Raw genomic sequence first — 17,160 nt, 5'->3', positions numbered from 1 at the left:
CAACCAGAGACAGAGGAGATGGATTGAGTTTATTAAGGACTACGAGTTCGCGATCCAGTATCATCCGAGAAAGGCGAATGTCGTAGCAGATGCTTTAAGCAGAAAGCGCCGACATCGGATTTCGGCTTTGAGGTGTTCACTACATCGGGATCTTATCACTCTTAGCCAGTTTGATTTTAGACCCGAGATTGGAGGAACTAGTGCATTTTTGGGAGCTGTGACAGTGCAGCCATCTTGGAATGACAGAGTTGTCAGAGCTCAGTTGGAAAACTGGCCATTGGAGCTGATGGAGGTCTACGGATGAAGGGTAGATTAGTTGTGCCAGCCAGTGCAGAGCTGAAGAGAGAGTTATTTGATGAGGCACACCGTACTCGGTACACAGTGCATCCAGGAACCACCAAGATGTACAAGGATTTGAAGAGACATTTCTGGTGGAGCGGCATGCGTAGAGAGATTACAGACTATGTGGCTAGATGTTTTACCTGTCAGCAGGTGAAGGCAGAACATCAGAGATAGGCATGGACACTTCAGCCTTTACCCATTCTAGAGTGGAAGTGGGCAGACATTTCTATGGATTTTATTGTGGGGTTGCCGAAGTCGAAGAAGGGGAATGATTCTGTTTGGGTGATAGTGGACCGGTTGACGAAGTCAGCACATTTTATCCCAGTGAGGACCACTTATACAGCGGAGGCTTATGCGAGGATCTTCATTCGTGAGATAGTTCGACTTCACGGAGTTCCGAACACGATCGTATCAGATCGAGGATCAGTTTTCACTTTACATTTTTGGAGGAGTTTCCAGGACTCTTTTGGCAGCAGGCTATCTTATAGCAGTGTATTCCACCCCCAGACGGATGGTCAGACGGAGAGGGTGAATCAGGTGTTGGAGGACATGTTGCGGGCATGTGTCATTGACTTCCAAGGCAGCTGGGAGGATCATATTCTACTGGTAGAGTTTGCTTATAACAACAGTTATCAGGCGACAATCGGTATGGCTCCATATGAGGCATTGTACGGAAGACCCTGTAGGTCACCGATATGTTGGGCAGAGCCGGAAGATAGCTTGATGCTTGGACCGGAGTTGGTGAGGCAGACTACCGAGAAGGTAGCATTGATCAGGGAGCGGATTCTAGCCGCTCAAAGTCCGCAGAAGAGTTATGCAGATAAGAGGCGAAGACCATTGGAGTTTCAGGTGGGAGACTCAGTCATGCTGAAGGTATCGCCTATGAAATGCGTACAGCGATTTGGGCGACGGGGGAAGCTTGCGCCGAGATACATTGGACCATTTCAGATTTTGGAGCATGTTGGAGTTGTGTCATACAGACTAGATCTTCCAGCATCGATGTCTAGTATACACAATGTATTTCATGTTTCTATGCTCAAGAAACACTTGCATGATGAGGAGCAGCATCGAGTATTAGATACACCAGAGATTGAGCTTCAGGAGGATCTGACTACTATTGAGATTCCGGTTTGTATACTTGCCAGGGAGGACAAGAGACTTAGGAATAAGGTGATTCCCTTAGTGAAAGTTCAGTGGAACCGAGGAGGCATAGAGGAGATTTCTTGGGAGCGCGAAGAGGACATGCGTCGCGACTACCCACACTTGGTTGAGCAGGTAAATTAATTCTTACTATATCATATATATTGCTTTATGTTATATTTTTGGTTATGTTTATATTTAACACTAGAATGAAGATATTTTTCGCTTAAATTTTAATCTTTTGGAACACATGGTATATGTATGAGGGGTTCCTTGTTTGGATTTTTCGCCCGATGTACTAGTTCCACTAGATTAGGATTTAAGCGAGAATATTATCATTTTAGACCGTTAAGTATAAATATCTCTATATGTTATCTAATAGTTCATATTTTGAGATTCGTATAATTTCCGAATTTCGAGGACGAAATTCTTTTTAAGGGGGGAAGAATGTAAAACCCCGAAAATTTATAATGATATTGTGTGAATAAATAGTAATAAATCTTTCTTTTGTGATAAATAACCATATATATATAAGATGTATATATTTATCAGTGTTTGGGAACCCAACAGGTGTTTTTAAGTGAGAGATATCGAGTGTAATGACCAACATGTAAAATGCCTAGCAGCAGGCATTTTACCGCTGCGCGGTCGACCGACGCGGTCGACCGTGGCGGTCGACCACGTCGGTCGACTGCACAGCGATCAGAGGGTTTTCTCAGGTTCGGGTTCAAACGGGTTTCGGGTCGGGTTTGTGAGTTGGTATATATGCTACTGTTCACGAGAGAGCCTCTGGGAGTTCTGAAATCAAAACCCTAGCCCCCTCTCTCTTCCCTTAAACCCTAATCTTCTCTACTGGTGATTTGGGAGCAGTTCTTGAGGATTTGCAGCAGCTCTTAGTGGGATCCAGCGAAGGAAAGCGTTCTCCTTCAGTTTCAGCGATCCGTTACTCACCAGAGGCGAGTATCATCTCGCCCAATCCCTCACCCCTATTTTCTATGGTTTTATTTTGATTTTTCATGAGTTTTTGATAAGCCCAAAAGGTATTTTTGTATAAAAACGAGTTCTTTACAACATGGATTGCAAGAATCAATATTTCAGTTTATAAAAGTTCACCAATGTTTTGTCTAATGAAGATCTAGATCTGGGATTTCTTAAACAAGAGTTTAACCATGTTTTACTGTCATTAAAACGTTTTAATTCGCTTCTCATGCATTTTGAAATATTGTATATATTTATCAGTGTTTGGGAACCCAACAGGTGTATACAAGTGAGAGAAATCGAGTGTTAAGGCCAACATGTAAAATGCCTAGCAGCAGGCATTTTACCGCTGCGCGGTCGACCGACGCGGTCGACCGTGGCGGTCGACAGCATCGGTCGACCGAACAGCGATCAGAGGGTTTTCTCAGGTTCGGGTTCAAACGGGTTTCGGGTCGGGTTTGCCGACCGCTATTTCCTTCGGTCGACCGCGACATTTTTCCGGTCGACCGACGGTCGCACATCAGAGTGCGGTCGACCGGTGCGGTCGACCGCCCACTGTCTGTTGTGTTTTCCTGTTCTGGATATTTTTGGGTGTTTTACTCATGTTCGGAGGGTTTGCCTGGACTATCTGACCTTGGTATTTAGTCTCACTGTGTATCCATGCATGATAGATGACCTGAGGGTATAATTTGGGGACTTATACACTGTTTGAGTGTGGATTGATATAAGTAGACTTCACTATACATATCATAGTGATATTTTTACTATTTCACAGTCCTCGTGTTGGACTATAATCCATAGAAGTCCTCGTGTTGGACTATAATCCATTTCAGTCCTCGTGTTGGACATTTGCCACTTATTCTATGAGTCGGAAACTACCATATATAGTTCATATTTCGGACATAGTTCTTAACCCTGCATATGACCTTCTCACAGAAGTTCATGACATGATTTTGACATGACATTCATGTAGGCTATGATATGGCACTGCGCTTGTGTTCTGAGATTTGTTGTATTTTATTTATTATTGTTCCTGCATTAGAATCTCGGGTTTGGTGATTAGGGGTTTACAATTTGAGATATAAGGTATATACATGAGGGTTTCCTTGTTTGGATTATTTCGCTCAACGTACCTATTCTCGTGTTGTAAATTTCTAAATACTAAAACCCTCTTTAGCAAGATCAATAATTTTAGATCTATTATGTATTAACTGTATTTTCATATACAACGAGCCCTTTTCCCTTGGGGTTGGTTGTGATGTTACTCGCTAGCGCTTTGACGCTCGTTGTCCCTCCCACTTTCAGGTAACGAGCCAGGAGCCCGGAGAGTCGCAGGTTGATGGTGATACATTTTAGCTTCAGCTGTCTAGTTAGTTATATGTTTTTATTTGGGGCTCCACTTTAGATTTTTTTTGTGTAGACCTTTGAGAGTCTTGTTCTAGAAGTTGTAAAGGTCGTGTGCCTTATTTCCTCTTGTCAGACATTTGTATTTGAGACTTATTGAATATCCCAGTTATCTATTCAGACATTAACTTTGTATTGCTGTATGTTGGATGATGAGATATTTATGTGATTTCATTTCATCAGTATTTCTTGTGTTATCTTTCACTTGCTTTTGTACCTACACCTGTTGTTGATTCTACTAGATAGATGTTAACTGTGATGGTGAAACATGTTATTGCACGGTGTGGTGCATGGCAGGTTTGACAATCTTGGTTTCACCTTGGACTGCAGCCTTGTGTGAACCCAGGGGCGTCACACCTGTGTCCCAAAAGCCTGTTCTTCTCCAAAATTCTTCACGGTTTCTTCAATTTTCCACCTCGGTGAAGTTTCTTCCAAAACTGAGCCGACACCAACCAAACCAAATACCTCACTTGTTGCGTCCAGTACGAAGTCAAACGATTCACGACAACGGACTCAATCCACAACAAGTCGAGACCCAAACGGGAGTGAGAACACTCACCCAAATGTCGGTATCTACTCACCAAATCGGCTGCATCAAAACTGATTGCCTATGTATCCTCTTGCCTAAGGAATCAAGACTTCACGTAGTTCACCCGATGGCCTTCAAAGACCCTTAATCCAATAGAAGAGCACGTAACCCTCCTCCATCATCACCAAATCTACGACTGATAGCATCTCCAATGACCTCAAACTAAAACGATCCAAACACCTCTGCCTGAGGTGAACCAATGGCCATGTCCAAATTACGCCTATCAGATGCACTCAAAACAATCAACACGTCATCTGCATCCGAAACCAAATGACCCCCATGTTGTGTCACCTCAGCTGAAGTCCCAAACAATACAGAATGACCTGGAGTATGTGGAGTAATATCCACCCAATATGGAGTAGCATCACTCTCCATCCGCTGTAATATCCAACTGATCTGATCAACACTCTCCACCTGTCGAGAGTCCAATATGACATACCTGCTCAGAACGAAATCAGAAGCACCCAAACGATAGCCAAACGAGCCTCTGAATCCCAAGCGCGCAATCGGATCAAATTTCACATCCTCGATGTGACCAAATGTTGGGTAACAAAATATCTGATGCTAACTAAAATCCGAAGCAGCTCCACCAGATCCAAAATCACTAAATGCAGCAGTCGACAGTCGACAACCTATGTATAAGATGATCCAAACGTGTCGAAGCCTGAATACTAAGTCCAATGCTCGACAACCAACGACGATCCTCCAGAAAGGAACAGCTCATCAAATCTGCCATCTCATATCGTCGCCTTAATGTCTCCTCTCCAATGAAGTGTCTCCAACTTCCATGAGCTCGACACAAATACAAGAAGAAACCCCTACTTGAGCTAGTACGATGTATAACCTTTTTGCCAACACACTTCTTCCAACTGTTGCGGACTACTAGGACTTCGATCAAACTAACGAGGCTTGGTTGCGACCCATAAATGCCTAGTGCAATCCCTAACTTCAGCAACCAAAAAACAATTACCTCCTAATGATGCCTCCTTGGAAGGCCTCCAAACGTCTGACTGAACACCTCCTAAAAGACCCCTCGATCGATGGATAGAAGTGCCAAACTCCACCATGGTCTTCTCACTCATCCCAATGAGCGCAAAGAACTTCCATTTGTAGGTCAACTCACTCCTCAACAAACTATGCACAGCATCATCAATCAAATACCCCAGCATCAAACAACGCCACAGTCTAGCCAAATCCAATAAAGTCGTCAGCGCTCTATCAATCACCGTGCTCCCAAGCAAATAGTACAAGTTACTCCTTTTGACGCCCTTCATCATAATCATGGACCCAAATATAATATTCAAACGTGCATCCGCCAAAGTCACCATATAGCCTGCTGCCTCCAAAACTCCAAGTAAAATAATGTTCTTCTTTAATTGAAGAACGAACCTTACTTCAACCAACTCCTAAATCACCCCGTCACTCATCTGAATACGAACGGTATCGATACCACCAATAGGGCATTTGTGATCATTATCCATGAGTACAACATTCTCTCTTTCTAACTCCTGAAAGCTAGAGAACCAATCCCTCCTAGGACAAATATGGTATGAGGCACCCGAATCCAACATCCACTCAGTGGAGTTAGTAATACAAACTGATGGAAGTGCTGGACACGAATAGCCCGAAGAATCTGAATCTGAAATATTGCCACTAGCATTGGCAACATTCACCTCTGAAGCTTCAATCGCTTTCCCCTTATTCTTCCCGGCTCGATTATTCAATTTTGAGCATTCGGCTTTCCAATGTCCATCTTCTTTACAAAAATCACACTGATTCCTACGAATTCCAAGATGTCCCCCTCTAGACTGCGACCTTCTACCTTGGTTTGGACTCTTTGCTCTTGCAACCAATGCCCCCGCTACCATCTCAATAGAAGTCTCCTTATCTTTCTTCCTAAGTTGGTAATTCACAAGTACAGTGGTGACCTCACTATATGAAAGATATGCCTTTCCATTAATAAGAGTAAGAACGAAGATCTCATATTCCTCGTCATGCAAGGAACTCAACAATAGCAACGTATTGTCCTCATCTTCAACAATAACATCTACATTCGTCAAATCTGCAAAAAGCTTTGTGTAGTGGTTCATGTGATCACCAATGTCCCCTTCTTTAATTGGAAGCGATAAAACCTCCTTTTCAAATGTCTTCGTCAAGTACTTGCCCTCTAGGACTTCCCAAATCTTCTTAGCCGAAGTCTCATTCATCACATCATATTTTAGATCTTGAGTGAAACAAGACCTAATCACACCACTTCTTAGCCGAAGTCTCATTCATCACATCATATTTTAGATCTTGAGTGAAACAAGACCTAATCACACCATACGCCGTTCTATTTATTTTCTTCCAAATCTTCTCATCAATGTCGTTCGGTTTCCCGTCCAACTCTAACATATCTTCCAAATTCTGCGTATTGAGCGCATCAAAGACTTCGTATCGCCAAAGTCCAAAATTGTTAGTGTCATTGAACTTCTCCACGTTATTCTTCATTGAGTGGATATTCAAACTTTGGACAGTCTTCACACCTGAAGAACCACCCTCAACACCTTCTTTCCCGGCCATAATCCTCAACACACCAACAAACAATTGCGGAAATGAACAAGAAATAGATCCAAACTTGAAAAAGATAGAGCCTTTACCAAAAAGATCCCACCTTTTTCACCAACTAAAATCCTAAACGAGCTTCCAAATCGATCTACTCCTTCAAATAGCCCAAGCTAGCCCGAGCTCTGATACCAATTGTTAGGGAAAACCCGTGTCGAGGAACCAAACCAACCGCCGATCAAAGAAGGCAAAATCCAACCAAAATCAATGCACAAACACCAAACACCAGTTTTAACTTGGTTCGACAATTGTCTACGTTCATGGGGTAAGAAGGGGATGAGGTTTTCACTAATAGAGAATAAGAGTACAAATTGAGATTACAAATCACTCGAAGGAACAAACTAATCTCACCACAAAGCTCTTAATCTCTTCAAATAAACCTTAAACAAATAGCTCAGAAAATACCTCTTTTCTGTGCTCCAAATATCCCGAACTCTAGCCTTAAGAAACCCTAGAACGTATATTGGTATTTATACAAACACCAAAATCCAAATCAGAACAGGAAACTCAAATTGGGCCCGGCCCCCCCCCCCCAACGACAGAGCCTGTAAATGCGTTACACGGTCCAGGCTCATGCCTGAGCTAGTGCACGTTCGCGGTCGACCGGCCTTGCACCGCGGTCGACCGTGCAGCTCCAAAACTGTTCCCTATGCCCCAAAAGCATGTTCTTCTCCAAAATTCTTCGCGGTTTCTTCAGTTTCTGCATTTAAAAACTAAGATGTTGCCTTTCGAGATGATAGGGTTCATATTGTGCGAGATGTGCCTACAATTCTAGTTTAGATCTTATAGGAATTGGAGCTATGGCCGTGGCCCATGTTCTTCCCAATTGGTTGGGCTTCTAAATGGCCCTCATAAACGAAAGAATGGGATACTGCTTTATAGGCCACTTCTGGGGCTAAAGCTGCTCCATTTAGGCCGAACTTATTTTGTTTCCTTCTTATCAAGAAATCATCTCCTTTAACCAGATATTTCCTATGAGAAAAAAAACTAACCAGACTGTAAGTACTATGTTAATCATCAAAAATCCTACAGTTATAGTATATATGTCGTTTGGAACTTGTAGTTTCCTAATAATGGGTTTCTAAAAAATAGAGTTTCTTACTAATGGTTTTTTTTACATTAATGCCTCAATGACCCAAATAGGGGACCCAAGGCATGGGACAGGTGAGGTGTAACCATCTGGTTGCATGATGCACTGTTATTGAACAGTACATCATGCAACCGGATGGTGATACCTCACATGTCCCATGCCTTGGGTCCCATATTTGGGTCCCTCTAGCAACACCCTTTTTTTATTAGGTTGGTATGGGTTAATTTTTAAGGAGACCCATATTGTGTTACTAGCTTCTTGGCCCTTTGTGTGTGTCATTTGTTAAGGCTTTTGAAGATAGCGTGTTCAGGCCCGTAGAAATTTTTTTAAATTACATATTTTCCCTATTTACCCTTGACCTCTTTCTACATTTGTCATTAGCTTCTGATCAAGGATTCATTCTTTAAACCCTTCTATATTTTGATTTATTTTGCATTAACTGAAAAAATGCCGTCTTTCACACGACATTTTCAAATGTACAGGTATCATTTAAATGGAGAGGGTCCTAAAGCATAAAACCAGTTGGGGGTTAGGTGTGGGTTCTCTTCTTTCACCAACTTTTTACTTGTATACCTCGACTTGTAGTTGCAGCTAAAAAATACCTTAAAAGTTTTTTTAAACTTGCACTTTTATACCCTCTCTTTTTTCGACAGTACTTAAATATTCTAAAGTTTTTACAACTAGTTTTTATCTACCCTTAAGTTTTTAAAACTTGCACATAAATTCCCTCAATTATGCAAACTTAAGGGTATTTAAGTATAAGTTATAAAAGCTTTAGGAAATTTAAGTGTTAGATTTAAAAATTTGAGGGTATTAATTAAAAGTTTTAACTATTTTAGGGTACGTAAATGCAAAAAAAAAAAAAAACAATCGAGACTATATAAATGCAAGTTAAAAAAAATGGGTATATAAGTGAAAAGTAATTGGTTCTTTTTTTTTTTGCCAATAGGAGTTTAGACAGAACTTTCCCTAGATTTTTTATGCTATAGATACGAATCTTATATAAAACACGCTCAAAAGATTCGATGAATTCCATGAAAGAGACATCATTTTAAAATAGCACAATAAGAACAACGCTCGCATCCTAGTGATATTAACTCAACACCAAAGATGCTATGTGGAGCACTCAACGCCCACTAAATATCTGCTTCTGATAGCAACACTACACCAACTACTCAACCCAGTAAAATTATTCAACACCACATCTTGCCAAGAAACAACTGTACTGTCATTTTCAAATTAATACATGAATTAAAAAAAACACATATACATCATCAAGCCCCTTGTTCTTGTAAATTAACATGTATAAACAAGAACATCAAACTTTATACACACGCACAACACTAAGTAACTTCACAATAAAATCTTTGACTAGAACAAATCAATACAACACTTAGATAAACGAAACATAAAACAAGCTAATTGATAAATTGATTGTTTCTTCAAGGACCAAAGCATCCAAAGATCTTTTTCGGTCCAAGCCCAGTTGCCCGATATTTTGCAGCCATCTCTTCAGCTTTGAGGATTTCTTCCCCGCGCTTGGCTTCAACCATTGCTCTCTTCTCTTCAGCCTCTTTGTGAAGCAATGCGATCTTGTTCTTCATTTTTTCAGCATACTCAGCCTTTTTCTTCTCTAGTTGTTCCTGCTCGTAAAATTAAGGGTTACGATGTTGTGCATGTTTCGGTTGACATTGTTCCTATTTAGCTAACTGTCGATGAATAAAATTTTGTAGTGAGATTTTTGTGTACCTCAATTTTCCTCAGCTGAGCTTCCACAGCTGCCTTCTTGGAGTTTTCCCATGAAGTAATGGATGACATTTTCTTTTCCGCCCTGTTTGATATTGCCAACAAAGTAAATTGTAGTCTTGCAATTACAGACGAAAAGTTTCTTTATAATGAAGGAGGCTTATATGCACTACCTCAGTATCTTCTCTTGAGATACCAATTATTTATGCAGTTACCATTCAGAGCTAAACAGAATACTATTGTAAGCGAAACCCACATTGATCAACTTATCAAAATATCAGCATCAACACAAAAAAAAACAGATATCAGATATGCTATGTACCTCAATTTTCACATATTATCTCTGTTTCCATTTTAAGGTGGACATCAGTTAACTCTTGCAATATAATTCGAAGTCAATTTGGAATTTAACAATAAAGAAGCAAGATGCGCAAGATGCTAAACTTACTTGTTCTCAGCTTTAGTCTTCTCACTTTCCTCCCAAGCCTTTATCAAAGACATTCTCTTTTCAGATTCAAGTCGTGCAAGGCTAGCATCTGAAGACGACACACAAGAAATTTTTTAAAATTTCATATCCTTGTCTTCAAAATTGCAATAATAAACATAAAATTGTTGATTTGATACAACAACTTTTTTCACATATACCTCTATCAGAGGAACCACCTGAGCTCTTCTCTGCTGGAGGATCAGCAACCTCTGTGAATAAACATCATAAAGTGTTAGAAAAGAAATTGTTATGTACAGTCTGCCACTGAAATTTATATGATACTTGTAAATACTCTTCAATCACTTAAAGTGAACATCGCGAAATTGCACTGCTGCTCATGCTTGACAATTTAATGAAGCTACATAATTTTCTTTTGGTATATACCACGAATACAGTTAAATTTAACCATTAACACCAGATATCGAATAATGAACTAATTTTTAACCAATACGAGAATTATGACTAACTTATATGAAAGAATGCCATATTCAAGAGAGGAACCGAATGTTTGGGCATCCTCCAACAACTTGGTTAAAATAGGGATATACATGACATTGAAGTAATAATTATTTATATGTGTCGTTAAATGGCACTTTATTAGTTCTTGAGTTCCTCTAAGCTTATCATACTTAGTGGTAGAAAAAAGGCTTTGCATAATTCCATCAAAAGGCAAGTTAAAAATGCAAAAAAGCTCAAGAGTACTAATATAAAGTATAATACAAAGCATGACTGGTTATTCCCACTACTGAGAAGATGGTATCTACTTAAAATCGTATAGAAGAAGCAAAGCTGGGGCCAGATAGTTGTATCTATCTGTTTTAGTAAATAAGAACAATAACTAAAGTTTATACAGTGAAAAATTCCCTCTGCCGACACAAAAAGAGAGTACAAAAAAAAAGCATGATACCCAACAGAGAACATTCTATGAGAGCAAAATCTTATCAACACTGGATAAAGATGAATAGGTGAAAATTAAATATATTTCTTTATTCAGTACCCAACAAAGTACATAGATCTGCAAGGAATATAACAGAAATTGCTAGCTATGAACAAAGTAAAACCTTATTTCAGACAAAGATGCTAAAATTACTTAAGTTTGTTTAGGAACGACAAGAACAGAGAGTTTCAACATGAAGAAGTTCTAATGGAGTCATAATTAAATGAAATTGACATAACTTTAGCTTGTTAGAACTTTACTGATCAATTCTGAGTATTCATGAAATTCTACAAATATTAATTCTCCATGCACATAATTTTCCTCCTAAAAGACAAAAAGCCATAAAATCCAAGGCAAACCCTTCTTAATTCTAGAGTTCCCTTCAGAGATTCCTGTACATGCAGAGAAAAAGAACTACCATGAACTAAGAAGCTAAAGAAATTGAAGTAACCAAACAAATTAAACATAATACCTTTATAATTAACAAATTTAAATTTAAAAAAAAAAAACCTGCTCAGCTGCAGGAGAGAAAAAAAAAAGTTACTTACTCTCAACAACAGCAAGTGCTTTGGAGTCATCAGCCTTCTCTTTGGCCGGAGTCGGCGTTGTTGCCGGAGATGGGATCACTTCCTTCTCCTCCGCCACATCTTTCGGGGCCTCGGCTGCCGTCGGCGGCGGCGTAGCAGGAGCTTCTGGCTCTGTTGAGACCTCTGTTGCCTCTACTTTCTTTGTTCCCTCTTCAGTTGCCATGGAATTTTTTCCCCCCTTCAAAGTTTCTATCTTTCCTTAAAATTTACAGAGACAGAAAGCACAAGATTGTGTTAGCGTACACAGAAGAGGAGTAGAGAGCAAAAGGGCATGGACTAAATAGAGAACAGAACACAAGGGTGGGGGTCCTCGGTGGCTGAGAGCAGAGAGAAGCCCCACTGGATTAGTGAAAGCTTTTTATTTATATTATTATGATGAAAATGATTGAATTATGGAATCACACAGTTGGAAGTCTCGGTGGGGAGATTACCTGTAGAGTCTAGAGACAGAGACAGAGAGAGAGAGAATGAGTTGGCACTCGGCACAGTGAGATAGAGTGGATAGCTTTATTGAATAAAACTTTTAGGGTTTTTACAATGCTAGTCCCTTACATCTTTCATATTTTGAAACAGTTCCTCCAAAATACTGAAACTGCTATTACGTCACCAGTTCATGTATCTTACTGGTGCTACTTTTTTATTGGAGTGATTATCTAAGACAATTTATAAAATGTGAGGGGCTCAATAGCAATTTTGATAATTTGAGGGGGCGACTTTCAAAATATTAAAGGATTTATGCTAAAACAGAGAGTAAAGACTATTTTGCGAATAGTCCTGATATTTTGGTGAGACTCAGGATAATAATTTTTGGTTCCAACTTGTTTTTTCCCTTCTTTTTGGTTTGGAATCTAGGCTATTTTAGAGAATAATTTTTTAAATTAAATTTAAATGAGATTCCGATAGAAATTAAATATGAATTTCTTTGATACTATTTTAAACACTCTCTCAATGGACGAAGAAGCTTTACTGAGATTATATTTGTGATTCATTTCAAATATTCATGTAATCTGTGACTTGCACTCAATTTTAACTTTAATTGATTATTTATTTATTTTCAGTAATATCAAAATATGAAGGGAAGAATGATGAAGGAGAGCGCAAAAGGACAGTACATGCAATTGCTTTCTCAAGTGTGAGTACAGATAATAAGAAGACAAGAGGGTTTGAGCTGTCTCTTGGATGATGGCCAGTAATTTTTGGGAGGATGCCTAGAATTACCAAAAGGATAGCTACACCATAACAAAAATGAAAAGCTAGAGTTGTTGCTACTTAAACTTCTCAAATTACTAAGGTTGATGGGCCAATATTAAAATGTCAAGAATCCCTAGGGAATTTTTAGGTTAATAAGATTTTGTTTAATTTGTTTCTTACACTCTGTTCAAGGCCAATAACTTCCGATTGAGCCTGATTGTCTCCCCACATTAAATGGCATTAGGAGTGAGGCGAAGGGGCTGTTTGGAAAGAGGTTTTTTTTAAGGGGAAAGAGCTAGAAAGCCTATCAAAAGCCTGCCAAAAGTGCAGCTTTTGGCAGGCTTTCCACCCAAATCGTCTCTTTTAGAGACGATTTGAGAGAGGCGAGAGGCGATTTGGGTGGAAAGCCTGCCAAAAGCTACACTTTTGGCAGGCTTTCCCACTACCCAAATCGCAAACAAACAGCCCCTAAGACTTTGAAGTATAAGTGAAGTATAATTTAATTTAAAGCTTGAGAGATTTGGGTTAATTTTATTCCTAATCTCCACTTAAGAGTCAATATCCCCCTGTTTCAAACAACTGTGACTAAATAATAGAATGAGACACAAATTTTGTATATATTAATTACACCTAATATATTGTCTACTGAACAAGTCCACATACAACAAATAGTGTTACAACTATATTTTCTAACTAAACAACCCTTTAGTTGGAGCGGTGGTAAACCTCCATTGATCTTTGATGCAAAAAAGAAAATATCCAATAAAAAGGGAGAATTGGAGCTAAATAGTATATGCAACATAGTAGCGTTCATAAATGTTATAATTAGTTATACAAATATAATGAATACATGATAGTCGATAAAAGGACAGCTAGATATGCACATAAGCTGTAAATAAGTAAATTAAAAGACTAGATAGAAAGAGCGAATAGACGTTGACAATTATGAGAAAAACTTTACACATACGCTACAAAAGATTTATATTGGATCGATGGTGATTAAAGTCTTCACTAGAGGGATAATGACACCCAGAGAACTGAAAAATTACTCCATATATATGTAGGGCTAATAGCATCACACATGGGGTAACAGTTTCGTACATCGATAAACTTCTGAAAGCTAAATAAATTGCCACCTACTAATTTGATCAGGAAACGCCATTAAACGTCAATCATTAAACTGATCTTCAAAGTCTTAACTATAGTGCTAATGACATCACCGCAAATTATCTAAGTATGAAACTTGGGTTATTCTGGTCAGAATAGTGCAGTTGAAAACAGTTCCCGGCCGACCTTCACCAAGCCTAACTTGTGAGTTGTGAGGATGTGGCGCTCATTTAAGTGGCTCAAATTGCAACAAAGACAGATGAGCAATCAACTTTAGGCAGAAGGGCCCCCCAACTCGTCAAATATCTTCGTGAAGATTGTCTTTAGATTTTGATCGGCTGAAAGCCCCTTTTATATATGTTCATTGATGTTCGAGAGAATTTACTGATTTCAAAGATTTAAGATTTAAGCACGAATTAAAGGTAGGGGCGCAAGTGGGTAGGGTTCAGATTGATTTTGGATTTAGACCCCAGTCACTCATTTAACAAATGAGTTGCATCAGAATAGGTCCAGATTGAGTTCGCGGTGGTCTTAGAAAACTAATTTCATTTTGGGTAAGTTCCTCGGCAATTTATTCTCCTCCGAACACTGATGTGCATGGGGTTGGAAAATGCTAATAAAAGAGTTGAGGGGTGATATATATTAGGGGAAAATGCTTCTAGCCCCCAAATTCGTAACAAGTATGCTTCCCCCTCCCAAGACTTTTTCAACGCTCTAAAAACCCCCAAATTCGTAATAACTATGCTATGAGCCCCCAAAACACAAAGCCCAAGAATTTTATACAGGTAAAGACTATAATACACATTCTCTCTCTAATATTATATTCGTAATAGCCATATATACAATCCGTCTTCTCTCCCTCCTCCTTCCCCCACCATTTTTGCCCTAGCCCCTCCGTCCCTTCTGCAACCCTCGTGGCGGCCGAAGCTCCTCTCCGGTCTCACGCCTCGACCCCTCGCCTCTGCTCGCCGAGATCCTCCATGTCCACCGCTGATCCCAGCGCGGCCCCCTTGGCCTTTGCTCGCCGAGAATATTTCATGAAGCTCAGAACCTCAACCTTAACCTGTCCCTGCAGCCTGGGCCTCGTCCCGAGCACGCACGAGTTTTCTCGTGTAACTATTGCAGACGGACTTTTTTACAGCACCCAAGCTCTTGGAGGACACCAGAATGCACACAAGCTGGAGCGCAACCTAGCGAAGAGGAGCAGAGAGATGGCTAATGATTGAATTGATCTCGTAATGACACGTGCGAACTTGATGTTGCTTTGTAGCTTCTGAAACTAATGCATCTAGATTTACTAGCAACAGAGTTTCTTCCTGTCACATGTTTTCTTTTTGGGATCTTTTTCTTTTTTTATTTCCCCCCTTCAAAATAAGTTTTCCTGTTCGAAAAAGAATGTCTCTTCTCTCTTGCATCAACGGTATTTTCTTTCTTCACGTTTAGTATACATGTACCCAATGATAGTTATCTTTTCTATTTGCAGATAAGGTTACGGTTGTTAAGGTTACGGATTGTTAAGATTACGGGTTGCTTGTTAAGATTACGGGTTGTTTGTGAAGGTTACGTGTTGCTTGTTAAGGTTACGGTTTGCTTGTTAAGGTTACGCGTTGATTGTGAAGATTAAGCTTAACAACCAACCCGTAACCTTAACAACCAACCCGTAACCTTAACAATCAACGCGTAACAGCAACCCCGTAACCTTCACAAGCAACCTGTAAAACCTTCATAAAAATAAAAAAAGGAAGGAAATAGAAAAAAAAGCTTTAATTTTTTGTACGTCTACTATAATAATTCATAACTTCATAAAAATAAAAAGCAGTAACAATTCTACACTTTCCTTCAGAAAATTCATGCTTACAGCACCACATAAAACTGTGCAATGTATGATTACTTTCATTTTACCACTCAACACTCACTGAGGAGGTGGACTGCCATGGTTTTGAGACTGTTGACAGGGTAGAGGAAGAAGACGATGATGCATACATTTGTTTTAGGTAGTGGGAGTGAGCTAGATTTTGTAATAATATTTCACTTTTAATTTTAATGAAATTTTCAAAAGCCAAACGATTTATGTGTTGGTTGTTAAGGTTACAGGTTGCTTGTTAAGGTTACACGTTGGTTGTTAAGGTTACGTGTTGGTTGTTAAAGTTATACGCGTTGGTTGTTAAGGTTTCGGGTTGCTTGCTAAGGTTACACGTTGGTTGTTAAGGTTACGGATTACTTGTTAAGGTTACAGTTAATCTTATCAACCAATGCGTAACTTTAACAAGCAACCCTTAACCTTAACAAGCAACCCGAAACCTTAACAACCAACGCGTATAACTTTAACAACCAACATTGTTAAGGTTACGTGTTAGTTGTTAAGGTTACGAATTTTCAAAAGCCAAACGATTTACGTGTTGGTTGTTAAGGTTACAGGTTGCTTGTTAAGGTTATACGTTGGTTGTTAAGGTCACATGTTGGTTGTTAAAGTTATACGCGTTGGTTGTTAAGGTTTCAGGTTACTTGCTAAGGTTACACGTTGGTTGTTAAGGTTACGGATTACTTGTTAAGGTTACGGTTAACCTTAACAACCAACACGTAACTTTAATAAGCAACCCGTAACCTTATTAACAAGCAACGCGTATAACCTTAACAACCACGGTAAATTTCCCTGCAGAAAAAGATGAATGAAGTATTTAACACACACACACACAAGTTGTATGAAAAGACATAAAGTACAATAATTTCCAAGAACGACAGCACTATAGATGGTGGGGGATGATGGACCTGAGGGATGGAGAGGGGGGTTTGATGTGGCGTCTGGGGGAGGAGAGATTAGGTTGGGAACAAAGGCGAGGGGTCGAGCGGAGGCTGCGCTGGGATCGGCGGTGGACACGGAGGATCTCGGCGAGCGGAGGCGAGGGGTCGAGGCGTGAGACCGGAGAGGAGCTTCGGCCGCCACGAGGGTTGCAGAAG

The 17,160-nt window shown here is 39.7% G+C and overlaps 1 protein-coding gene across 1 annotated transcript; it reads right to left on the bottom strand.

The window, feature by feature from the left end:
• On the bottom strand, positions 9,337-12,225 carry LOC109836894 (remorin-like). Its single transcript, XM_020404936.1, has 5 exons — positions 11,866-12,225; positions 10,539-10,589; positions 10,342-10,429; positions 9,897-9,978; positions 9,337-9,790 (listed from the first exon to the last, which is right to left on the bottom strand). Exons 1-5 carry the CDS (start codon positions 12,065-12,067, stop codon positions 9,590-9,592), a joined length of 624 nt encoding a protein of 207 aa, XP_020260525.1. The 5' UTR covers positions 12,068-12,225; the 3' UTR covers positions 9,337-9,589.

The sequence above is a fragment of the Asparagus officinalis genome, chromosome 4 (genome assembly GCF_001876935.1).
Source record: "Asparagus officinalis chromosome 4, Aspof.V1, whole genome shotgun sequence".
Taxonomy (NCBI): domain Eukaryota; kingdom Viridiplantae; phylum Streptophyta; class Magnoliopsida; order Asparagales; family Asparagaceae; genus Asparagus; species Asparagus officinalis.
The sequence above is the reverse complement of the archived record's forward strand: the minus strand, read 5'-3'. Positions and strand labels throughout refer to the sequence as shown.